A 27,789-nucleotide genomic window follows, 5' to 3' on the forward strand; every position below is an offset into this window, starting at 1 on the left:
AACAAACAATACATCCATGCATACATACATGCATACATTCATACATAGAGATAGCTAGCTTTAAAACATATAACATTATCATTTTTCTAAGACATTAACTAATCTAACTAGAAGTTCTGATCTTTCCTTTTTCTACTTTTTGAATTACTACTTTCCCTTTATTATATAAATAAAAGTTAGCTTTGAAACAAAAGAAAAGAAAATAGTTTTTTAAAAAATAACAACCCTCCCCCCCCCTTTTTTTCTGTAGGAGTTATGATCGAAGTTCTAGGAGTTTAGACCAAGATTCGCCTTCAAAAAAGAAAAAGTTTCAAACTAATTATGCTTCTACTACCCATTTAATGACGGGCAAGAAAGTGCCATCCTCTCTACAGACAAAGCCCAGTGACTTAGAAACAACAGTGTTTTATATTCCTGGAGTGGATGTAAAGGTAAAAACCTGATTGTCTGGAATAAGAGACTAGACCATTAATAGCAGTGTTTATTTTCTACCATATATTTTTCTTTTGCTTATTTTATTAAAACATGAAACTTTCTGACTTAGCTAATGTAGCCATAGTCTGAACATGAGAGTGTCTAAATTGTGGCTTACCATTTTGCTATTATATCTTTTCCTATGAAAGTTTGGCAGAAAGAAGTGATACTGATATACTAGGCTTGCTAAACTTTACCTAGTATAATTTCATCAAATAATAATGTTTTTAATTTCTTTAAATTATTGAATCTAGACTGTTAAGCTCAAAAGAACTTTAAAGATGATCTGGATTGAGCTCTTTGATTTAAAAAAAAAAAAAAAAAAGACAAGTAGTTTCCAGAACCTTAAAGCTAACTTACAAAGCTGGAGCTCAGTTTTCAGGCCCCTGAACCAGTGTTCCTCTGAACTACATCTTCTATATTTCATGCTATTTCCTTATCTGCAAAATGTTTATTTTGATTTTTTAATACAGTTGCATTACAATTCTAAGACATTAAAGACTGAATCACCTAATGCCTCCAGAGGATCTTCCTTGCCTAGAACACTCTCCAAAGAGTCCAAGTTGTATGGTATGAAAGATAACGCAGCATCTCCTTCTTCTCCTCCTTTACCTTGCACTGTCCAGAGCAAGACTAACACCTTACTTCCTCCCCAACCCCCACCTATTCCTTCAGGTATTTGAGACTGCACTGTATTTTGTCATGTTTTTCATAAATTTTTAGTTATTCTTCTTGCTCTGTTGAGATTTTTTAATTTCTTTGTTTAAGAAAGGATATAGACTTATCAGTAGTGACTGTATAAAATCTGCCTGTGGAAGTACTAAACAAATTCTTTAGACTCTTTCTTGATAATAATAATCTTCATAAACAAACCACACTTTTAGAACAATGTATATTTACCAAAGGGTAGTTCATGAGGTTTAAGTTTGGGAGCTATAGTCAGCCAGGGATCTAATTTACACATTTATGAGTACACTGGGATTACTTGTAATTATTAATTATCTGTTGTGACACAACAGGTTACCCAAAACTTATAACCTTAATCATAGTGCTGTATTGATGGAAAAAAAAACCCAAGTGGAATTTGGCTTGATAAATTTCAACTCACAGTCTTTAATGAGGTTGAAGTCAAGATGCTGGCTAGGTCACCTGAATACTTGATTAAACAAAATTTTTTCCATTCTGTCCTAGTCATGTGACTGGCTGACTGGTGCCCAGTGGGGTATCACAACTGAGATGAGAGTATTTTTATGATACTGCAGTTAACATCCTTTGAGTGGAATGATAGAAAGAAAAGCTGACAAACCTGCAATGCTTAATAGCTTAGCTATAAAAGTCACAGAGTACTGCATTTATAGTTTCTTACTGATTATACAGACCATTGAGGATGGGAACTAGAACTTGAAGACCAGCAAGGATCCTTGAAAGCCATCTTGGAAATGGCTATCATAGTATATAAATGATACTTTACACATGCATATATATTTTTTCTATCATTCTATATATTATATGTATTCATATATACATTCATATATATGATAGAATCTCTAATATAGAGACTGTTAGAGCTGACAATAATTATTAAAGAAGTTTCATTTGGAAATTTCACATGGTATACAAACCCTTTAAAGTAGTAGTGAATCATGATGATAACACCTAGTGCTTACCACTTCTCAATTGACAAAGTATAGCTAGATTCATTAAGAATGAGGTAGATACTAGTATTCCATTTTATAAATGGAGAAAGTGAGGGCTTATAGATTTGGGGCATTTTCCTATATTTATACAACTAATGTTCAAATTGGGTATTAGAGACAAAGTTAGCTAAGACTTTGTTAGGTATTTTTATGCATTTTATGAAACAGAAATACTTGATTAAGAAGAAAGAGACATGGTATCCTATGCAGAGAAGTATTGTCAATATGTACATACTATGCATAAGAAATCCAAAAGCTGTGATATTTTTCCTCCACTTTCCATTAAATCACATTAGTCAAGATTTGCTATCTTTTCAAGTGAACAAATGAACTAACACCAGCCAAAAACTTAGCAAAAGTATAAAGTTGAAAATTTGGAACATATTGTGTAACCTAGCATAACTAAGAATAAACATAGTATTATAAATCATTAATGATATGTGTAGTCTAACATTACTATATCATTTCTATCAGCCTGTTTTTATTGTTTTCTCATGTAGTCTTAGGTAAAGTACTTCGTTTACTTAAGTTGTCGTGCAATTCTAATTTCTCATTAACTTGCCATGTTTTGTTGGGACATTTTCTTGAATTTCATTCAATGTACCTCATATTTACCGACATTCTAGCCAAAGGAAAAGGAAGTGGAGGAGTAAAAACAGCCAAGCTATACGCCTGGGTAGCGCTTCAGTCATTACCAGAAGAAATGGTTATTAGCCCTTGTCTATTGGACTTTCTGGAAAAGGCTCTGGAAACCATCCCAATTACACCAATTGAAAGGAATTATACAGGTAAGTGTTCTCATAAAATTTTAGGTCTTGTTTCATAGACTTTCTCAGTGTTATTATACATTGTTATATATTCCATTATAAAACAAGTTATAGAATTGGAGAAGAGCCAGAGAGGTCCTCTCATTCTCATTTGCAAGTGGAGAAGCCAAGCTGTGGTGAAGATTTATGATTTTTTCTTTCAAGGAAACAGCTAGATAGTGACAACATTAATGATTGTGGGTCCTATGTTCATGTGTTTCTTGCAGTGGATTCTCTTTGTAGGCAAGACATAAATGCTGTTTTCTGTGTATAGTGTGTGATGTGGGAGAATTTAATTTTGGGAAATGAACATGAGATTTGAGTAGGCAGGGATATGTAAACAGACAGACTTCAAAGCAACTTCTGGTGTTGATATGTCTATGTCAATACTAGTTAGAGATAGGGATCTTCCAATGGTTTGCCCTTGATGTGATCTAAAACTTGAAACTAAATATTTTAACAGCAGTCAGCTCACAAGATGAAGATATGGGGCATTTTGAAATCCCAGATCCTATGGAAGAATCAACAACATCCCTAGTGTCATCTTCAACGTCTGCCTACTCTTCCTTCCCTGTAGATGTTGTGGTTTATGTTCGAGTTCAGGTGATGTGTGTCATTTCTTCAAAAAGAAAATATTCTACTTGAAATTTCAACATTATTTCCCTTCAAATTTTTCTGAGTCACAGCTTCACGAATGTTTGATATGTCTACAATGTCTTAAAAGTTTGCTAAATCCCAAGAAGTGTATGTAAAACTGCATGTATATACTTATTATTCTGAGCAGTTTCATAGATTAGATTTTCCAATTTTGATTCTCAATTTTCTATAAAACAAGATTAAAATATGTAAGTTTAAACCTTTTGAAAGCATTTCATCGCTGTATTAGTGTGGTACTCTTAGCTCTCACCATTACACTTCTTTCTGAACAGATCTACAGTATAATTAAGACACAACAGGACCTTTTATGGAATTTGTGTAACAGTTAATGTAGTTTAAAATATTTTATTCTTTAATGCAATCTTATCAATACATCCTTTGATTCAATCCATGTGTTAAGGAGGATTAGAAAGATGCTTGTATCCAAACTTCAAGTTCAGTTTACCATTCAGTTAAATTTTTAAAATCAATCTGTAAGAAAAAGAAAAGTGCTGGTGTCGTCTGTTGCAAGGATTTCCTACAGTAACTATTTGGCCAAAGAGCTCCACTCTGACACTTTGGAGTTTTACTAAAGGTCTGATGAAAATATACTAAGTACTTGGAGGTTTGTAAACCTTTGTTACTAACGCAATAGTGTTTTCAATATTTATTTATTTATTTATTTATTGGGGTTTTTTTTTTTGTTTTTTTTTTTTTTGAGACAGGGTTTCTCTTTGTAGCTTTGATGCCTGTCCTGGAGCTCGCTCTGTAGACCAGGCTGGTCTCAAACTCACAGAGATCCGCCTGCCTCTGCCTCCCAGTGCTGGGATTAAAGGCATGTGCCACTGCCGTCCAGCGTGTTTTCAATTTTTTAATATGAGATTGCTTCCTTTAAAATATTTGCAAAAATAGTGTGGGCATAAATATGTTTAAGGCTCTGAATTATCCAAATGTCAGTGAATCTTCAAATACTTAGCTTGCTTTATATAAGATCTTAACTCCGTAGCCCAGGTGGCATGTATTCTAGATTGGCCTTGAACTTGCAGTAATCTTTCTTCCCCAGACTCCCTGAGAGCTGAGCTTAGAATGAGCCTCTATGCCTAGAATATTTAGATTCATAAAGATTGTATCATTCTGTTAATATATTTTGGTTTATATGCCATCCTTCTGTTTTTATAAGTTGTGGCATTAAATTTAATTGCTTTTAAATGTCAGATGATTAAATGTAAAACATTTGGTATATGTATGTTAAAATGGAAATTACATATAATTTTTAGTGTCCAATATGAAATTGTTTTAACCATGCAGTTCCTAGAAATCTTTTTTCTCCTGCTTCCTATTCTTTAGCCTTCACAAATCAAATTTAGTTGCTTGCCAGTATCAAGAGTAGAATGCATGCTGAAGCTGCCATCTCTGGACTTGGTGTTTTCTTCAAACCGAGGAGAACTGGACACTTTGGGGACTACATACCCTGCAGAGACCTTATCCCCTGGTGGTAATGCTCCTCAGAGTGGAACAAAAACCTCTGCTAGCAAAGCTGGAATACCAGGTATAGAAACACTAAGTCACCTGAAACAAATCCAAGTACTATTTTAAAATAAATTTTAGCAGTTATTCATCTGTATTTGAAATAGACTTAGGAAAGCAGAATATTAGAGAATTGTGACATTTGTAGGAAAAAAACCTGTAGTAGACCTAAGTTGTAAGTATATTTCATGTGTTAGTAGAATATGAATCCCCTTTGATATATATTTGTATCTCACTGGTAGTTAGATAGCATTGTTGTTGCAGCTTGAGTGCTACTAGAAGCACTATGATAAGAATACTTATAATCTACACATCCATGTGCTTTTGAATGTTTTGTATCATGTTGGAGTTTACACTTTGGAAACAATGGGGTTTGCAAATGGCAAATAAGAGATATGTTTTTATAGAGATGTGTTCTTATAAAAATTTTACCAAGTAGCACTTGTATTTTTAAATAGTAAATTTTGCTCTCTACCTCATTTGTTTCATGAAAGGTTTTATTATAAATTACAGTTGAGGATTTCTTAATGAGGTAACACTCCTTCCTCACTAAAAGTTCTGTGCCCATAATTCATATAGAAATATAAATATAAACAATAGCAATGTTATCTAGTTTAAGTGGGAATTAACAGTAGAATTGAAATGTCATTAAAATAGCGGTTCTTAACCAAGGGCAGCAGTTGCCTTCCAGTATTGGGATTTCACAACTGAGAGACTTTAGCTGGAAACTTATGGGGAAGCCAGGAAACAACCCGCCAATCTGAAAATCCTTCTTTCTGAAAAGAATTATTTGTTCTAAAATGCTAGAAAGTTGAACTTATTAAAGCAAAATATGAATGAAATCCTAAACTCCAGTTTCAAAAGAAGCATAAAAGCTGTTGAAGGGAACTCAGCCTTCAGATTTGGAAGGAATCACTTGGGTCCGTGTGTGTGTGTGTGTGTGTGTGTGTGTGTGTGTGTGTGTGTGTGTGTGTGTGTGTGTGTGTTTTTTTGTGTGTGTGTGTGTGTGTGTGTGTGTGTGTGTGTGTTTATCTTGAATTCAAAATCTTACCCAGATAGCCTCATGTTTGGCTTTTGAGAGCATGGTAGTGCTTGTAGACTTACTTGTGACTGATGATGTTGAGATGTCTCCTATTTATAGACTCATCAGGATTTTGTGACTAATGATGTTGGGGTATCTCCTATTTATAGGCTCATCAGGATTAGGCAGCCCGCTTGGCCGAAGTCGACACAGCAGCAGTCAGTCAGATCTGACTGGCTCCAGCAGCAGCTCATCTGGCCTGAGCTTCACTGCATGCATGTCTGACTTTTCCCTGTATGTGTTTCACCCCTATGGTGCAGGGAAGCAGAAGTCCACTGTTTCTGGTCTCACATCCGGATCCGGAGGACTAGGTATATTTACTTGTTTCTGCCTTTTGTTATGTTTTTTAAAGCTTTCTATTCTTAGACTATGTTACCTTAAATAATGGGTATAAACCAACATAAAAGCTTGTGTTTTTCCCTTTTGATAATACCTATTTTATCCCTATAAGTAAAAATATAAAACAAGATAGTCAGATAAACTGATTTTATAAGGATTTAACACTTAAGAATGCTTGTTAAATGATATATATAGCATAATAGCTAAAGATACAAAAGTTTTCTTATAATACATATTTAAATATATTATCAAATTACTTTGCATAAAATTTTAGTCCATAAAAAGTAAAATTTTAAAGTATGTAGGTTATGCTTGATAATAAGCCATCATTTAGTAAAATGAAATCTGCATTTTAAAGCTCAGGCCTCATAAATGAATATTTCTTACATTTATACAAGTAAATTCTAGCTTTTGTTGTTGGAGTAAGCTTGTTAAAATTGCCACCTCTCTATACAGGCTTCAACCTACCTAAACTGCTATGAAGAATGCAAATGCTCATTAGATTATTCTGTCTAAATTTTCCCTAATTTAACCTCTTTTGATTGGTGACATGTTACTGTATGCTGGATAATTTTCATTAACTAGTTGTCTGCATACGCACACATCTCTTTGTGCATATGCATACATATGAACGTTTTTCTTATTTTGGTTTTATCCTTAGGGAATGTAGATGAAGAACCTACTTCAGTCACTGGTCGAAAAGACTCACTAAGTATAAACCTTGAGTTTGTAAAAGTGAGCTTGTCTCGGATAAGGCGCTCAGGGGGTGCCTCATTTTTTGAAAGTCAGTCTGTAAGCAAGTCTACAAGCAAAATGGACACTACATTAATCAATATATCTGGTATTCTATTTTATAACTTTCAATTAAAATATTCTTGTTATTGTAAAGAATTAAACAATGGCCTCTGTTTTTAAGGTGGCTTTGAGCTTAGATGATTTGATGGTGGTGGGGGTTGTTTAAACCATTAACTTAGATAACTATAAACCAAAATAAAATGAGATGGTTATAGACCTATCAGTGGATCAGCTGGCCGCCAAATCCGGGAGTATGGGCTCAGGCACTTGCAATAGAAGTCACCAACATGTCAATCTAAAGAAGCTGTGGAAGAGGAACAGAAGAGAAAAGATGCAGAAGGGGAATGACGCCAGAATAGAACCCCTGAATGTGGCCATCAGGGTGCTTTTCATGTGAAAGTTTTTGCCCTGGAACAAAGAGAGAAATAAGTATTTCTTTGCCGTACTTGGTTTTGGGTTTGCAGTTCTTTTTGTGCAAGTTCATATTGTAGCACATACTGTTGATTTATTTTCCATATTTGAGAGGAGCCCTGTGTTAAACTGAAAGCTTGCCATATAGTTAATCTCTAGAACTTCTCTGGTAACTGTGGCAGAGCCCTATCTTACCACCTCCCCAAGAAAAGGACACAGAGCTAATGATCTTGCAATGTACTGTTTGTGTAATTTGAAGACATAAAATCACTTGTTAGATACAATGTATCTTGGTATTTTATGGGTTAGAACAGTATGTATAATAACTATCTGTCTGATAACTACCATGTAAAGTGTTAAAAGTTCTGGATGTTTGTTGTGAGCTCTAACAAACTTTATTTCTGTATCAGCTGTTTGTGATATAGGGTCTGCTTCATTCAAGTATGATATGCGCCGACTCAGTGAAATCTTAGCATTTCCAAGAGCCTGGTATAGGAGAAGTATTGCAAGGCGCCTGTTCCTTGGAGACCAAACTGTAAATTTGCCAAGTAAGCCTGTTATCATAATTAGATTTCTTTTAATTTGGGTTAAAGTAAACAAGATCCATGGTTGATAACACAAATTTTGACTTACTTTGTAAGCTATACCATATACCATGTAATTCATTAATTTGTTCTAAGAATGTCTATTAAGTCCCTCTCATGGCAAGCACTAGGCATTCCAAACAAATAAATGCCTTACCCTCTTGAAGATTACCTCCTAACTAACATTTTATTCTGTAATAATTTACTCTAATCTTCATAAAATTGCAAGTGCAAGTATACATTTAACTATCCAAGTTAATCATAGTTATGCATGGGAAAACGAAAATATTGGAGACATACTACCATGTTGCCTTTATCTCTTTCTTGATCTTAGAAGTTATGTTGTGCTGAAGAGGTTGTGGAAGTGAAGAATACAGTTGGCCTGATATAGTAGAAAAATGTAAAAAAGTCTCTTGAGTGGGTCTATTTTTCACCTGTAATGGGACCAAAATACCTGTTTTGCCCTTCTCATTCAGTTTCTGCCAGAATTTAATAAAGTACAGGATTGTTCTTTGCAAATTGTTTACTGCCATACAGTTGCAAAATACAGAAGTAGAAGGAATACACAATATAGTTAGAAATGGTGTCTGGGTCAAAGGACTTTTATCAATTAATGTTCTTACCTGTGACTTTTATTTTGTTTTATTTTCTACTGTTGTACCAGCATCTGGTCCAGGGACTCCTGATTCCATTGAAGGGGTGAGCCAGCACCTTTCTCCTGAGTCATCAAGGAAAGCCTACTGCAGGACCTGGGATCAGCCAAGTCAGTCAGCCTCTTTCACTCATATGCCTCAGTCACCTAATGTGTTCAATGAGCACATGACCAACAGTACCATGTCACCGGGGACAGCAGCACAGAGCCTCAAGTCCCCAGCTTCCATAAGATCAAGGAGTGTGTCAGACTCTTCAGTTCCTCGAAGAGGTAACACTGCTTTTTTTGTTACCAACAGCCATCCAGGATTCCTAAGATAAAAATCTTAATCACTGGGAAAAGAAAGCAACAACACAAAAACAGCAAATAACAAACACTTCAAAGTACTGCATGTGGAAGAGTTCTATGGATATCTGTTAACTTCACAGAGCCATAGGAATTGAGGAGTTGCCATATTGTCACTGTACTCTGTAAGGACAGATGCTTTTAAAAACATTCCAGTAATGTTGTGAATGTAACAAAAGAAGGTCTGATATTGAAGAAATGAATCTTTATATTGATTCAATTGTCCATTTATTTAGTCAGTGTTTTTTCAACTCATGAGTACTGGTGTTATCTGCTATGAGATGTTTTGTATGTCAAATGTGTTGCTCTGATGGTTAATAAATAAAACACTAATTGGCCAGTAGCCAGGCAGGAAGTATAGGTGGGACAAGCAGAGAAGAGAATTCTGGGAAGTGGAAGGCTGAGGCAGAGAGATGCTGCCAGCCACCACCATGACAAGTGAGATGTAAGGTACTGATAAGCCACGAGCCATGTGGCAAAGTATAGATTTATAGAAATGGGTTAATTTAAGATAGAAGAACTTGATAACAAGAAGCCTGCCATGGTCATACAGTTTGTAAACAATATAAGTCTCTGTGTTTACTTGGTTGGGTCTGAGCTGCTGCAGGACTGGCAGGTGTGAGAGATTTGTCCTGACCGTGAGCCAGGCAGGAAAACTCTAGCTACAGTTATCTTTGTGCTTGTGTCTGAATGTATCAAAATGAAGGATATAGTTCTTCACACAACAGAGAATAAAATATAATGAACAAAGTCAGTATTTCATTTGTGCACTGAGTCCATTAGATAAGTGCCAGGTACCCAGCCAATGCCGCATTTCAGAATTGTCCCTACCTTTGAGTCTTCTAGTTGACTGAAACACTTCTGAGTTTTCTCTTTTATAAAGAAAATCTTAGGTGATGAAATAACTGTATAGCTATATCCCGTACATACCAAAATTCCCTCATCTCACCTGTTTTGGTAGCCATATGGCAACTATTAAACATTTGGTCTGGTACAAGAAGTTCTGTTCACCTTGTGGATTATGGAAAACAGTGGGTTTTGCTTTGTAATAAGCTTTGCTTTGTGTGAATACGTGCACATTTAACTTTTTTTCTACCTTCAGATTCAATTTCAAAAACATCAACTCCTGTTAACAAATCAAACAAAGCAGCAAGTCAGCAAGGGACTCCGTGGGAGACACTTGTTGTATTCGCTATCAACTTGAAACAACTAAACGTTCAAATGAATATGAGTAATGTCATGGGAAATACAACGTAAGCTATTTAGATACAAAGAAAATATATTTAATAAAATTTAAATTTTCTTATAATGTTATAAAGCAGTTCAAACCCTTTTAAATGTAGAAATCTTTGAGACAGTGAATATAATGGATAAAAAGTTATAAACTTTTTAACCTGAAAATGGCTTAATTGTAAGGATACTGTAGTGCAAACAACATAAAACACATTCCCAAAAGGAAAATTATAAGGAAATAGGATAATTTTCTAGGTAGAAAGCTTCATTAGTTTTAATATTCAAACATCAACCACTTAGTTCTTAGTTAAGTTCTGTGTTGAGCTGGGTATGGTGGATATATGCCACTCATCCCAGCACTCTTAGATTAGAGAATCTTGAGTTTCAGTATTCAGGATCAGCTTCAACAACACTGTGAGGTCCAGACTCAGAAAAAGGAAGAAATAGTTCATTGTCAAATTAGATCTTCTACTTAATAATCTGATTTAGCTACTGTTTTTAATTTATGACAACCAACCACTTATATAACAATCTTTTCCTTCTTTTTAGTTGGACAACTAGTGGTTTGAAAAGCCAAGGCCGGCTTTCTGTAGGAAGTAACCGTGATCGAGAGATTAGCATGTCTGTCGGTCTGGGAAGGTCACAGTTAGATTCCAAAGGAGGAGTAGTTGGTGGGACCATCGATGTTAATGCTTTGGAGATGGTTGGTATGTTGACATTTTACACTAACATATCCTCAAACATTATATTGGAAAAAACTAAAAGTTTTAGAAAGTTGAATTTGGTAAATTTTTCTATGAATTTCTATGAAAAGTAATTATTGTTTTTATTTAGCTCATATTTCTGAACATCCAAATCAGCAACCCAGCCACAAAATACAGATTACCATGGGTTCTACTGAATCTCGGGTTGATTACATGGGCTCAAGTATCCTCATGGGTATCTTCAGCAATGCTGATCTTAAGCTTCAGGATGAGTGGAAAGTAAACTTATATAACACCCTGGATTCAAGCATGACTGATAAAAGGTATTTATTAGGATGCCCCCTTCTGAAAACTTTATGTGACTACCTTTAACATTTTTTAATTCAGGATGGGAGGGATAGTTCATTTTTTTTCCTACAGATTAATTTTATATTATACAACTAATACAAATGAAAAGCTGGGCAGGGAAGATAATTATTCTTGTATTATTTATTGTCTTCTGTGAAATTTATGATACAGATTCTGTTTCATACTCTAGTGAGATATTTGTGCATGGAGATTTGAAGTGGGATATTTTCCAAGTAATGATATCAAGATCAACCACACCAGACCTGATAAAAATAGGAATGAAGCTCCAAGAATTTTTCACACAACAGTTTGATACCAGCAAACGAGCTCTGTCAACCTGGGGACCTGTTCCTTATCTTCCACCCAAGACAATGACTAACAACCTAGAGAAAAATTCACAAGAACAATGTAAGAATTAGAATTCAATATTGATGTATTCTTTATCTTCCCTGTATGTATATTCTTAAGTAACACATTTATATGCCACATTTAGAAAATGCCCTGTGGGCTGTCCATGCCATCCACTCAGCACTGACTATGCTCCAGGTAATGGCATCAGCTGCCCTTTGGGAAGGTGTTACTTTTGACCACTCCACCACAGTTTGCCTGCAGCATGCCTGCTATGTGACAGTGTTGTATTCTGATTTGTATTATGCGCTGAGGAGTCAGAATAACTGAGTCTGTCTGTTAACTTTGATACTAGACAGGTTATCATCGTTCGCTTAGTAATTCAGAAGTTAGTTTGTATTTATTAAGCAACAACCACATGCTTTGGTACTTCTCTAGATACAAGAGTTGCAACATAATAACCATCCCTACCTCATGAACCTTATGTTCAAATAGGAGGGGTAGACTATAATTAAATGCATAAATGACATGATTTTAGGTAGATAGGATTATTTAAAAACAAAGCAAGGGGAGGATATGAAGAAGGCTAAAGTGGAAGAATGGCTATTTCAGAAAAGATGATTGGGAAGCCTTATCTGAAGTGACATGTTGGTAGAAATGAGTTAGTGGTTGAAAGAACTGAGATAAGATGTGGGGAAAGTTCTAGGCAGAGGGCCATGGAGGTGTGAGACCCCTATTGTTCCTCACAAAGTCGGCTTATTTGAGAATCATTGCTGGACCTAGTAGCACAGTTCTCTAATCTCAACTACTTGGGAAATTGAAGCAAGAGATCACAAGTTCAAGGCCTGCGTAAGCTACAGAACAAGTTCAAGTCCAGCTTGGACAACTTAATGTAAGACCTTTCTCAAAAGAAATGGTCACAGTGGTCTGGGGGTGTAATTCAGTGTAGTGCCCTTGCCCGGCATGTTCTCATGGTGGCTTGGGGCTTGGGGGAAATGAGAATCATTAAAATAACTGATGACCAGAGCAGAATTATCAGTAAGAAAAATATTGGACATTAACTTGGATACAGGTCATAAATAGAGTTTTTAATATGATGAGTAAGTATTGTAGAGTCTTTAAGAGATTTGGTATTATTTGGTTTGCCTTGTCTTAAAATATTCCTTTTCAAGTTTCAAAACATCACCATGGCCAGCTGTGTACAGAACAGACTATATAGGCAGTTAGGAATGGACACAAGGAAGACATTGTGAAAATCCCTTAACTAGGGTGACAGTGTAAATGTGATGAATAGTAGGCAAAATGATGAAAACTCTTAATTGGTTTGTTTATTTATGGTTTAGATTCTTTTGTTTGTTAGACAGGGTCTCTCTACATAGCCATAGCTGACCTGCAACTAAGAGTGTAGACCAGGCTGTCTTCAAACTCAAATTCAGCTGCATCAGCCTACCAAGTGTTGGGATTGAAGACATGCACTACTATGCCTAGCCTAACTCCTTAATTAATTTTTTTAATCACAGAAATAATGTGTGTACATTGAAAGGAAACTAGAAAATATAAATATTCCTTCCTTTAAAATCATCACTATGAAACAGCTTAGAGCTTATATATGGATATTTTTCTACATGTTTGCACTTTTTCAGCCAAAGTGTCGCCTACCCTTTCCTATACTCCAGCTTTCTATTTTGCCAGTTAGTTATCTCCTCTGGCTTCCGGGGCATATTCAGACTTCATGGCTGACCCATAAATATCAAGTAATTTGTCCAAACCATGTTCAAAGCTTAAATCTGCTTGTTACTTATCTTTTCTCCCCTTTAGTTTGGCGTATTTTCTTTTTTATGACTGCACTCATTAAACAGACATGACCAGTTGTCTGCAGGACATCCTCCTCTTTTCGGTGACTTCTTTCTAGTGTTATTTCTTATTTCTCTATGCCTTTATATTCCTTTTAAACAGTATTGTTTGCAAGCATGTGTAAATTGCAGTTCTGTACAAAGTATATGGTTTACTTTCTTTTGAAAAGTCCTTGTCAAGAGAAGCAGTCACCTGATTTCGAGAATTGTTTTAAAGAAAATGTGCCAGTTAAACATAAAGCATGATCCTTGGTAGTGCAGAGATAAGAATGGTAAACAGCCAAAAAGGACATTACTGTAATGAGTGGGGGGGAAAACTCTGAATTCTGTGATCAACTAGTACTTCTCAAATATTAATGTGCATCTATAACCTGGAAATCTATATTTTGACAGTGCTAAGGAATGAACTCGGGATTGTACATGCCAAGCAAATTCCTTCCAAAAGCAAATCTGATACAGCAGATAGTGGGACTTAAGAATACAGAGTTCTAACAAGCTCCTAGTGTGCTGCTGGTGCTGGACCTCTGACCTCACTTTACTAGAAAGCACATAGGAGAGGAAAACATTCTTCTCATTCCTGTTGTTTATCTATGAAGAGTTGTTAAGCCTGATTGATAATTGCTTGTTATTGTTGTGTAGAAATTGTGTAAAATGCCACATGAGCTCTTTGTAAGTCAGTCAGCATTATAGACATTGTACGAGTTGTGAACAATAGAAAGCTAATACCGGCCGGGCGGTGTTGGCACATGCCTTTAATCTCAGCACTCAGAAGGCAGAGGCAGGCGGATCTCTGTGAGTTTGAGGCCAGCCTGGTCTACAAAGTGAGCTCCAGGAAAGGCACAAAGCTACACAGAGAAACCCTGTCTCGAAAAGCCAAAAAAAAAAAAAAAAAAAGCTAATACCTTCCCAAGCTCTGTCCATCCTTACCATCTTCCCCACTGTATATTTAGCAATTGCTTAACATCTCCCATTATTTCCACTCATTTTCTGAGTCACTGTAGAAAGTACCCACCTCTGCCCTACTCAGATGCTTGAGACAATTTATGACAAATGTTTCTTGGTTCTCTTGTAGTGCTTGATGCAGCGCACCATCGACATTGGCCTGGAGTGTTGAAGGTGGTATCTGGATGCCATATATCCTTATTTCAGATTCCATTACCAGAAGATGGGATGCAGTTTGGAGGATCCATGAGCTTACATGGAAATCACATGACCCTGGCTTGTTTTCATGGTCCAAATTTCCGTTCAAAATCCTGGGCCCTTTTTCATTTAGAAGAACCAAATATCGCCTTTTGGACTGAAGCTCAGAAAATCTGGGAAGATGGTAAACTGACACATTTCCAGCTTTCATTACTTGCTATCTTCTGGCATGATCGTAAATTACTTATATAATTTTTCTTTCTTAGATCTTTTGTAAATTAATTTTTGAGGGTGTGTATGTGTCTGTGTGTATGGTTGTATGTGTTTTTATATGATGTGTATGAGTAAAGGCATGCTCATGCACAGTGTGCTTGTGGAAGTAAGAGGACAACCCTGGATATCAGTCCTCACCCTCCACCCTGTTTAAGACTAGGCTAGCTGACTCAAACTAACAGGGATTCTTCTGTGTCCACCTCCCATCTCACTGTAGGAGCCCTTGGGATTAGTGACACACTTTACTGTATCCAGCTTTACACTGCATCTGGGGATTCAAGCTCAGGACCTCATACTTGCACAGCAAATGCTTTACACTCTGAGCCATCTCTCTGACTCCTTTGTGCTTTTGTTTGTTTACAGTTATTTATTTTGAGAGGGACACATTTGTGCTGTAGCACACATGTGAAAGTCAGAGAACAGCTTGAGGAGCTGGGTCTTTGGGGTTAAAATCAGGTTGTCAGGCTTGATAGCAAGTGCCTTTATCCCCTGGACCATCTCCTCCACCTCTTTTGAGTTTTTGTTGGAGAAATTATCTCTTACACTGTACCTAACATCAGGGGGTGAATTCATTTCCAGTGAATCAGCATCTATAAAGTCTGGACTTGTTAAAGAAATATCTAAACATACTTCTCAACTTGCTGTCTTACTGCCTGTTAAATTTAGTGCCTCTGTGACTGGCCTTAGTATGATATGTAGAAATATTCCTTGTAAAAGCATGAAGACAGTAGCTGAGGAGATTCTCTGTCAAACAAGAGTGCGTCATAAAACTTGAAGGCAGTTGTAACACGAATTGCTACAGTGATAAAACCGTGGAAGGCCACACCTCCAAAAATATTTGGGCAGCCAAATTTGGTCTACATGGTTTTTTTAAAAAAGGACACCAAAACATGTACAAAATCCTCAAAGAACTAATGAAAATATTTACAAAGACCAGTTCCTTTGAGCAGTTTCCTATTCAGTATTTCATTTTGTTTGGCTTTTTGATAATGCCTTACTCTTTAGCCCAGGTTGTCTTGTAAGTCATAATTCCCCCCTGTCTCTGCTTCCTGAGTGCTGGTATTGCAGGTGTGCACCACTGCCTGACCCACTCAGTGGTTTCTTAACAAAATGGTTGATGTCCTTCATCTCACTGGGATAAATCCAGTTAACTAAAATAACTATTTGTGGGCTTTCTCATTTATTTAGCCTTCTTACCCTATCTGTGTATAGCTTTGCTAAAGCCACGGTTATTTTTTTAGATATAAATACAATTTATCACTTTTAGAAACATATTTTTCTTGTGCTTTAGGCTCTAGTGATCACTCTACATACATTGTTCAAACACTGGATTTTCATCTGGGTCATAATACCATGGTTACCAAACCATGTGGTGCTCTGGAAAGTCCCATGGCAACAATAACCAAGATAACAAGGCGTCGCCACGAAAACCCACCTCATGGAGTAGCAAGTGTAAAAGAATGGTTCAACTATGTCACTGCCACAAGGAATGAAGGTTAAATATTTAGCTTTTGTTGGACTTATTTTGTTTTTCTATTTTGAACTCTGTCAGCTGTTTAGAATATAAGTAGAGGTCAATTTGTCATGTCTTGATACAGTTTTCATTTTATTTCTGTTGATACATGAAGTGATTATTTAATACAAGAATCACCAGCCTGATAGTACAGCATTTTATAGGCTTAAATTAGATATAACTGAAACCATCCTAAATAAATTGGTTTTAAACAAACAAATTAAATTTGTTATATTTCAGAATATTTGGGAAATACTTTAGGAATTATTGGGAAATGTTTTATAGTTATTCTAAAAATTGGGAATTTGAGAAATTTATTATATGGCTAACAGAATGCCAAAAATGTAAGTTTCTGCTTACCTGGGATAAAATTTCAGTAATATTATTCCTATCAAGTCATAATTTTAAAGAGAATGCTTTGGATGGATTTTTCATCTACTAGACCAGTTCTATGGTAATCTGCCAGGTGATTCTTTGATTTCTTGGGTTTGCGTGTGCAACATGGCTTTTATCAATCATCTGGTGTTTGGAAAACTGAATAAATTAAGGCATGTTAGGATTTTAATGTTTTACTTAAAAATGACCTTTCTAAATGAAAAAAGATTAGTTGTACCATGTGATTTTAGAGTAGCTTCCAAAAAGTAGGCAGACACATGGGATGAGTAAAAATATGTTAAGAATAAAAGAGGGCTCAGTGGTGGTGGTGCACACCTTTAATACCAGCAGGAAGGCAGAGGCAGATGGATCTCTATGAGTTCAAGGCCACTCTGGGATGCACAAGATTGATCCAGTCTAAAAGAAACAGAGCCAGGCAGTGATGGCACACACCTTTGATCCCACCTCTTGGAATCTCACGCCTTTAATCCCAGCACTAGGGAGGTGGAGACAGGAAGTGATATGGCTAGGTGGAGAGAGGAATATAAGGCAGGAGGAGACAGGAACTCTGTGCCCTTTCAGGCTGAGGATTAGGTAGAGACTAGAAGTCTTTCTAGTTCTGCTTCTCTAATCATTGAGCATTTACCCCGGTATCTGGCCCTGGATTTTATTAAGACCAATTAGGATTCGTGCTACACAACGTGGTCTACAGAGCTAGTTCCAGGACAGCCAGGGCTACACAGAGAAACCCTGTCTCAAAAAACAAAAAAAGAATAAAAGAGGATGAGAGAAAATTAGAAGACTTATGGCCTATTTTGACTATTATACATTTGGAATAGTTTTTTTGTTGTTGAAAAGATTCTCTTTTAACTAGAATGTTACAGGTAGCTGTTTGTATATCTACAGCAATAATCTTCACAAATAACGTAGTCATATGTTCTGAAAAATAAGGACTTCTACATAATTTCAAGGGTCAGGACAATATTTAGTGTTCAGTCTGTGTAGACCATTGGGTTTAATAAAATCCAACTTCAGACATGATTAAAATTGAGGGTGATAGGCCGGGCGGTGGTGGCGCATGCCTTTAATCCCAGCACTTGGGAGGCAGAGCCAGGCGGATCTCTGTGAGTTCGAGGCCAGCCTGGGCTACCAAGTGAGTTCCAAGAAAGGCGCAAAGCTACATAGAGAAACCCTGTCTCGAAAAAAAAAAAAAAAAAAAAAAAAAAAAAAAAAAAAAATTGAGGATGATAGTCGCATTAACACTGGAGAAACCAAAACTAGTAAGTATTGTGTTTATCCAAACTTCACATTGCAGATTGTGGCTTTGATAACAGTAAAGTATATGTGCACATTTCTTTTTAAGAATATGATTATTTCCAACTTGTAAAGTGATAAGTTTAATATATTATATTAATATATAATTTATTATTTTAATATATTATATAAAGCCATACTTTGTACAGCTTAGCTAAATCCATTACTCGGAGGCCACAATTATTTGCCTGGATCTAAATACAGTTTATCACTTTAAGAAACACATGTTTTGCTTTTGTTTTTGTTCTTTAGGTTTTTGGTTTTTTGGTGGTTGTTTTGTTTTGTTTTGTCCATAGGCTCGAGGGATCATTCTACATTGTTTAAATGCAGTATGTTGACAGTGCCTTTTGATTTAACTTAACCTTTACTGTTTTATATATGTAGAGCTAAACTTACTTCGTAATGTTGATGCTAATAACATGGAGAACAGTACTACTGTGAAGAATTCTAGTTTGTTGAGTGGATTCAGGGGAGGTTCTAGCTACAACCATGAAACAGAGACTATCTTTGCATTACCAAGGATGCAGCTTGAATTTAAATCAATTCATGTTCAAGAACCACAGGAGCCTTCATTACAAGGTATGTGGAGAAAGAATCTCTAGTCTTAACAGTACTAAGAAAATTCTAAAGAAATTTCAGATTACTGCTTTCTTACCACAGGTTATTTTGGTATATTAATTAATAAAACTGATGATATAAGTCAATTTTATTTTCTTACCAAATATTCATGGCCTCTGGTAAATTATTTAGCCTATTTGTGCCTTTTCTTTCAAGTACTGGGAATAATAATTGTACTTAATTAAAAGGAACAATGACATATTGTAAGAATTTTTAATAGATGTGGTAATATACTGTATCCCCCAATATAAAACTTATATGGGGTCAGAGAACAGAACAGCCACTAGAATTAGACATAGAGGCCAGACAGTGGTGGCGCACACACACCTTTAATCCTATCACTAAGGAGGCAGAGATCTGTCTGGATCTCTGAGTTCAAGGCCACACTGGAAACAGAGCCAGGCAGTGGTGACACACACCCTTAATCCCAGGATTTGAGATCTCATGTCTTGCTTGGGAAAGACACATTCCTTTAATCCCAGGAACTGATGGCAGGAAGCAGAAAGGTATATAAGGCATGAGGACCAGGAACTAGACTTTTTAGCAGCAGTGCAGCTGAGATCCTTTCAGGTGAGGACTCAGAGGCTTCCAGTCTGAGAAAACAGGATTGACTGAGGAGTTGGTGAAGTGAGATTGGCTGTGGCTTGTTCTGTCTCTCTGATCTCTCAGCTGTCACCCCAATATCTGGGTTTTTTATTAATAAGATCTTTTAAGATTCCTGTTACAAGCTGGGCGGTGGTGGTGCACGCCTTTAATCCCAGCACTCGGGAGGCAGAGGCAGGCAGATCTCTGTGAGTTCGAGGCCAGCCTGGGCTACCAAGTGAGTTCCAGGAAAGGCGCAAAGCTACACAAGAGAAACCCTGTCTGGGGGGGGGGGGGTGGAGATTCCTGTTACAAATAGATTATCTAAGGATAGTCTGTAAATCATGTGCATATAGCAATTGCTGATTTCTTTATAGTTGCATATACATGGATCTATGTAAATCTTTATTAATGGGAAGAGGCCTTGTTCTGAAATTTTTTACTATAAAAGAACTTCATCATTGCAGATGCCAACTTGAAACCCAAGGTGGAATGCAGTGTGGTGACAGAGTTTACTGACCACATTTGTGTGACTATGGATGCGGAACTCATCATGTTTCTCCATGATCTTGTGTCAGCATATCTGAAAGAGAAAGAAAAGGGTGTGTTGCATATTTTTATTTTCTTCTTTTCAATTTACAGGAAAGGCAGGTATCAATGGATTATCATGGAGCGTGTTTTGTGGCCTAGTGACAGAATGAATGGAGCATGTCTTTTTCCTCTGTGGGATGCAAGTGTTAAGAAATAACATTGCTAAGACTAAATGACAGATTTCCAGAGTATCTGCTGGATACATGGCACTCTTAATTTTTTTTTTTTTTTTTACATTCATTTATTTTGATTTGGGGCGGGGTTACATCATGGCATACATATAGAGGTCAGAGGACAACTTACAGGAGTCAGTTCTGTCCTTCCACTGTGGTGTTGGTGAAAATCAGATTCAGGTCATCAGCTTTGGTGGCAGGCACCTTTATCTGCTGAGCCATCTGACTAGCCTACAATGGTACTCTTTTTAATCATAAGGTGTTTCTTACTTTGTAAGAGTTTGGGGTTGGTTTTTTTTTTTTGTTATTGTTGTTGTTTCTTTGTTTTGTTTTTAATAGAGACTGGAAAAATGGCTCAGTGCTTAAGTGTTCTTGCTTGTCTTCCAAAAGGCCTGTGTTTAGATCCTAGCACCCAAGTCAGGTGGCTCACAACAACATATAGTTCCTGCTCCAGAACATCAAACACCCTCTTCTGGCCCCTGCCAGTACACGTGTATACATACACACACACACACACACACACACACACACACACACACACACACACACCGTACATACACATAAATAAAAATAAAAAATAAATGTTTTCTTAGAAGGTTCTAAAAATAAGAAAGTCTTCAGTTAAGCCTTATAGATGATTTTTACAAAGTGGGGAATGGAGGAAATACTACAATTTAAGTAAAATGACTGAAGAAATAGCTACCTAATAAAGTTGCATTGTTTTATGCATAGCATACAGTTAGAGAAACTAAATTTAGTAAGGAGATAAATCTGTGCAGAGAACATTTTAGTTTTATAAATAAATTACTTAGACTTTAGTGGCTCAGTTTTGATTTTATGATCTAGATAATATTTGTTTCTTTACTGGCACATAAATATTGACTCATTAAGAAACATACAGTGACCCTAATAATCTATTTGGAATTGGTTCAATGTATTGTAGTCCTCTATTGATGAAGTGAGGGTCTTTGAAATGGTAAAGAATATCCTCCCAAACATGATCATTTATTCCATTCAGTATTTATTGCACAGCTGTTCTGTATTTATGACATATGAAGTTATGGTGGATTAAATATCAGATGTGTTTGTTTTTCCCAGTGCTGACACCTAGGGCCTTGTGTGGGTAGCAGACACCACTGAGCTATGTATACACACCTACTTTTTACCTTTTGTTGTTGCTGGTGTTAGTGTTGAAGCAGGCTCTCCTTAAGTTGCCCAAGCTGACCTTGAGCTCACTCACATCCAAAGCAGGCCTTGAACTTTTGATCCTCCTGCCTCCACCTCCCACATTGCTCTGGGATTACAGGGCTACACTGCCTGGCCCAATTCTACATGTGGTTCTTATTAAATGTAGCTTGAAAAAGATAACTTGTTCAGAGCACGCTATAATACTGTTTTGTTTTTTCATGACGAAAAATGTTAAATTTACCTTTCAGATACATCAGAACTAAAAGATTATCAAAAAGACTATGTTTAAAGAGTACTAAGTTAACATAACCTAGATTGGAGTACTCTTCATTACTGTTCATCAGAAATGTGCCAAAAATTGAGCGAGGGTAAAGTCTATAGTGGTGGTGGTAAGAATAATCAAGCCTCAGTTTCAAACTCCTGCATATTTCACACCTTACCCTAGAAAGCACTGTGTGTTGTGCCTACCCAAAGCATGAACGTAGCACTGAAGTGTAGTAGCCACTAGTTGCCCTGCTGTGCAAACCAACATTCAAGCTTCATTTCCAGCTTGCCCATGTGTGAAAGCCTGTACTTATTTCTCTCAAATGTTATATAAGACATTTGACATTTTATGAAATACTGTCTTGGTCATAGTCTGTCTCAAACTAGTCTACCTCTAAAGCAAAAATCTCTTAACTTAAACTGTTATAGTCAGGTGTACAGCATAGGATTATAATCCCAATGACTTAAGAGGATTTCAAGTTACCTAGGCCAACCCAGGTAACTTAATGAGAGTCTCTCATAGGGAAAAAAAAATTAAAGGGATTAGAGATATATGTCTTAGTGGTAAGGCACTTGTATAGCATCCGGTAGGCTTAGACTCAAACCCCAGTACTGCATAAACAGTTGTAAGACATTTGAATGGGAAAAGACAAAGTTTTGTTGTCTGTGAGGATTTAGTTATAAAGATAGTATAATAGCTACTTAAGTATAGCTCATTATTACAAATTTAGGCTGAATAAACATAAACATCTCTGGGAAAGTTTTTACCATCATAAAAGACTAGAGTAAAATCAATAATTTCTAGAACATGAAGATACATTATAGCAATGTAACTACCACCAATAATAAAAGCCCAGGAAGTACAGTAGAACTTGCAGGGATCTGTGTAAACTATAGTAAAATTAATAATTTCTAGGACATGAAGATATATTATAGCAATGTAGCTACCACCAATAATAAAAGCCCAGCAAGTACAGCAGAACTTGCAGGGATCTGTGTTCTGATAGTGTGGTACTGCCTCGCTCATTACCTAAATCAAGTTGCAATAAGAACTGCACATTGAACATCATCTTCAATTGTTTCAATCTGCTTTGTGTCTTGAAACCTGTACTTTAAGAGAACCACTGTATTTATTCAATAAGATCACATAAAAAGCTATGTGTGTCACAGATGTGGTCATACATGTATTTACGGTAGCCAACTTTAAAAAGACTTGTCTTTTATAAGGCATAATTGAGCACCATGAAAAAAAGATTTTTATACAAAATGCTATTTATTGACACTTTTCATAACTATACAACCATTAACATACAAAAAGCAGTGGTTAAAGTGTGTACTTTAAGCCGGGCGGTGGTGGCGCATGCCTTTAATCCCAGCACTTGGAAGGCAGAACCAGGCGGATCTCTGTGAGTTCGAGGCCAGCCTGGGCTACCAAGTGAGTTCCAGGAAAGGCGCAAAGCTACATAGAGAAACCCTGTCTCGAAAAACCAAAAAAAAAAAAAAAAAAAAAAGTGTGTACTTTAAATGAATTTTATGGTATATAACTAACAGTCCAATTAAGTCATCAAGTTACAACCTTTTTTTTTTTTTTCATGCTGAAGTTTAGACTCAATGCATGCTAAGAAAGTATTTTACCATGGAATTAATAACCCCTGGACCTTTTTAAAATTTCTGTTTTGAGTCAAAGTCTCACTAAATTTTAGGCTGGCTTAAAACTGGCAGTCTTCTCAGTCTTCTAGTCAGCTGTGGTTACAGATGTGACCATTATACCTAGCTGCTAGTCATTGATTAGTGCCACCTCTGTTGATTACAATGCCCTACACCTGCTGTCACATATGTGCTCTCTACAGTCTACCACAGTGGCAACCTTGCTTTTCTCAGAAATACTAAAAATTGGTATTTTCTCTTGGCTTATTTTAAGATACCTTTTAATAAGTGTAATTAAATGAGGCTTGGCATGGTAATAGATAAAATTATAGCGCCAATGGTGATTCTTAAGATGGTTTAAAATTATAAGATCCGGTTTTATATTTTTTTTTTTCATTGTAGCCATTTTTCCACCTCGAATTCTATCTACTCGACCAGGACAAAAAAGTTCAATTATTATGCATGATGATAATTCCTCTGACAGAGATAGAGAAGACAGCATCACTTACACCACTGTGGACTGGAGAGACTTTATGTGCAACACATGGCATCTAGAGCCTACTCTTAGGTAAGAAGTGGGTGTGCACACCTCAGCATGTCCAGAGTTATTGCACTAGTTGTTATTCCCATTGCTGTGACCAAATGCTTGACAAGAGGCTGCAGGGAAGGTTTATTTTGGCTTATAGTTTAAGAGGGATACAGTCCATCCTGATGGCACAACATGAGACAGCTGGTAACAGTGTATCACAATCAGAACTAGAGAAGTGACAGGAAGTGGGGCCAGTCTATAACACCTCAAAGCCTGCCCCTAGTGACCCACACTTTCTAAAGGTTCCACAACCTTCAGCAGTGCCACCCATGGAGACATTCACCTTCAAAAGTTTTCATACTCCCAACCCTGTTTAATAGTCCAAAATCTCTTGAGATTTAAGGCAGTCTCTTAACTGTGAACCACTGTACAATCAAAAAACAAGTTGATACTTCCATTATACAATGACACAGAGTAAATCTTCCCCATTACATATGGAGGGATGGGGACATAACATGGAAAGATTGGGCCAAAACAGTACTGAAACCCAGCAGGGCAGAAATCAGGTCTCCAAAGGTCTTCAGTGGCTCTACTCTTTCAGCTCGGCCTCCTGCAACACATGTACCCTCTCTCTTGGGCCAGTTCTCCATGCCTACAGCTTTGCTCAGGAGACATCCCATGATCCTGGCATCTCCATTATCCAGGCTTTTCTCCTCTACTTGTACTCTACTTTCACAGCTTCATGCAGTAAGTTCTTGGTGCTTCTAGGCACAGCCTCTGATACTGCTACATGTTGTCTGGCTTCAGTAGCCTCAAGAACCTTGGCACAAACCTCTATGGTCCCCCTATCCTTGTATCATGCTTACCTATAAAACCAGTACCATATAGACAGTACTGCCAAGTTCTGCTGCATGCTGAAAATGTAGCCTACCACTTTGGACAGGAATCAGGCTCTATATACTGGTCCATGGAGAAACATCCTAGGCAATTGTTCTCCTACTAGGGAACCCCTTTAGCAACATTCTCAGTTGGAGCTCTCTCCTTATGAATGAATTTGCATTTTCACAAGATGGAACTTCTGATGGGTGAGATCTTGCCAGGGTGCCTTTCCAATTACTCCATTGCAGACCACAATAGTGTTAATCTCTTTACAGCCATTTTCATAACACTAGTCTTAGTACAATTTTAAACTTACTTCTTTCTCTATCAAACTGATGATTTCTCTTATCTTCTCCATTTGTTGCTTACTCTTACAATGGAGCTGGTAAGAGTAGCCTGAATACTATTCTGCTATAATATTTCCTCCATCAAACATACCAGTTTTTAATTCAGTCCCACTCAAGTTCTCAGAACATAAACAGAATGCAGCCAAATTCTTGGTAAGAATGTAGGAAGAATAGCCTCCAGCCCAGTTCCCACCAATCCTTTTCCCCCTCATGAGCTAGACCTTCACTGTCCACTTTTTCTTTTTCCATTGAATTCTACACTTCCGCCCATTAAACTCTGCTTGTAGTGTTGAAGGACTTTTTCAGCCCAAAGTTCCAAACTCTTCCACTTCCTCTAGTAAACCAGTTCCAAAGGCTCAAGAACCACATGGTTAAGATTATCACAGCAGCAGCCCCATTCTCAGTACTAATTTTATGTATTAGTCATTTTTCCCATTACTATGACCATACCCAACAAGCAGTAACTTAAGTAGGAAAGGGAAGGCCTGAGAAGGGCATGAGGCATCCATAGTCAGGAAGCAAAGAACAAATAGGAAATAGAGCAGAACTGTAAAACTCAAGCCTACCCATAGCCCCCCACATCCCAGCTTCATTCCTAAAGGTTTCATAGTCTCCCTAAACAGTGCCACCATCTGGGGACTGAGTGTTGAAACACATGAGCCTATGAGGAACATTTCATAGTCAAATTACAATAGATACTGTGAGGAAAGTTATGAGTATCTTATGTAGATTAATTGTGGTTACCTAGAGTAAATTTACAGTCAGTCACAGGTAATTTTCATCTTTGGCTGCTATTCTGCACTTCATTTTGTTTTCGTAAGGTTCCCTGGGTGAAGCAAATACATTGAGAGCAGCTCAGCTGCCATGATCTGCCAGGGTTGTCATTTCTTGATCAATCACTAGATGAGAGTAACTCCTTATGCTGTTGTCTTTCTTCACCTTCTTGCGAGGACCTTGCTTTTAAGTTTAGACAGCCACAGTAACAAGACCCATTAGTTGTTTTAGTTAGGGTTTCTATTACTGCAGCAAAATACCATAACCAAAAAGCAAGTTGGGGAGGAAAATGGTCATTTGGTTTACATTTCCACATTATTCATCACTGTTCATCACTGAAGGAAGTCAGGACAAGAACTCCAATAGGGCAGGATCTTGGCGCAGGAGCTGATGCAGAGGCCATGGAGGGGAGCTGTTTACTGGCTTGCTCCCTGTACCTTGCTCAGCCTGCAAATAGAACCCAGGACCAGGAGCCCAGGAATGGCACCACCCACTATGGGCTGGACCCTCCCCCATTTGTTCACTAAATGAGAAAATACCTTACAGCTGGATCTCATCAAGACATTTCCTCAGCTGATGACTCTAGCTTGTGTCAAGTTGACACACAAAACCAGCCAGTACAGTAATCATACATCATTAATAAGGAGCCATCAGAGTTTCCTACAGGATATATGTTATGACAGTTCCACAGTGTCACTGTGTCTTCTTTTTGCACGTTAAACAATATAAAACTATGCCTACAATGCTGAACTTAATGCTATCAGATAATAGTTTCTTTTCATTTTTTTTAAATTAAAAATGGTCACATTTTTCCAGTCATGATATATCAACTACTTTTCATATCAAATCTTCAAAAATATTTTCTAATATTCATTATAGTGGTTGTTATAATTAGTGGTACCTGCTTTGTATATTGTTGGTGATTAACATTCTTTCTGTTGTTTCTCATCTGCTTTGTTATTCAAAACTTTCCAAATCTTTGGATGGTATCCAAAAATGGACTCTAGCCCAATATTCTGCAAGATAATATATTTAAATTAAGTGATTATTCAGACATATTTGTATCACAAAATAACTCCAAAACAACAAAATTTTATCTTGTACAGATATGGCTTGTTAGTAATGTCTATTCAATAAAGTTTGCCTTAACTAAATCAACAGAACATTTTGTTATGAGAAATCTTAACATTGCTATTACTTGGGCCAACATAAGTATTTTTCAGGGTACAAATGCAGTAAAATATTTGGAAGATACATTTTAGATTTGTAAATCTAAATTATAATGGAACTAAATGTCTTCAGAGTGTATTTAAGTTGACTATAAATGAAATTTCAAGTGAATATAAAGTTACTATAATCTGTTTTCAACAAATTCATGACTAAAGGATGAATAGTATAGAATACTAAAGAATATTGTTACCAGCTCTGGCTCCAAGCTTGGCTTTACCACAGAGCAATTCAGTAGTCAAGTCTAAAAGACCTTCCTTCTTTTCCTTCTATAGTTTCCTCATGAAACTTTTGAAAAAATGGTACTACCTACCTGTGTACTCACCTAGCTGTAGGCCTGGGAATAACCTTTTTCAAGCCCGTGAAATGAGGCAGGAACAGACCAATATGAGTAGCCTCCCCCCCCACCCCCGCCCAAAAAAAATCAGGAAGTACTTAATATACCACTCAGTTCTTCTATTAACTTTACCAGTCAGATAAATCTTCAGTATAGACGGAAAGTCCAAGAAATGAGTCACCAGT

General features: G+C 36.8%; 1 protein-coding gene across 1 annotated transcript in view; it reads left to right on the forward strand.

Moving 5' to 3' along the window:
* Kiaa1109 (KIAA1109 ortholog) overlaps positions 1-27,789 on the forward strand; it is a 176,058-nt gene that overhangs the window by 147,125 nt on the left and 1,144 nt on the right. Inside the window, 18 exon segments of the mRNA XM_037206553.1 lie at positions 251-431; positions 948-1,149; positions 2,798-2,959; positions 3,441-3,580; positions 4,961-5,162; positions 6,332-6,532; positions 7,222-7,401; positions 8,177-8,314; positions 9,015-9,272; positions 10,450-10,600; positions 11,130-11,287; positions 11,415-11,607; positions 11,823-12,040; positions 14,906-15,157; positions 16,538-16,741; positions 18,833-19,027; positions 20,116-20,250; positions 23,914-24,079. Of these exon segments, the coding sequence (XP_037062448.1) occupies positions 251-431; positions 948-1,149; positions 2,798-2,959; positions 3,441-3,580; positions 4,961-5,162; positions 6,332-6,532; positions 7,222-7,401; positions 8,177-8,314; positions 9,015-9,272; positions 10,450-10,600; positions 11,130-11,287; positions 11,415-11,607; positions 11,823-12,040; positions 14,906-15,157; positions 16,538-16,741; positions 18,833-19,027; positions 20,116-20,250; positions 23,914-24,079 (3,336 nt within the window).

Source organism: Peromyscus leucopus, chromosome 6 (genome assembly GCF_004664715.2).
Source record: "Peromyscus leucopus breed LL Stock chromosome 6, UCI_PerLeu_2.1, whole genome shotgun sequence".
NCBI lineage: Eukaryota > Metazoa > Chordata > Mammalia > Rodentia > Cricetidae > Peromyscus > Peromyscus leucopus.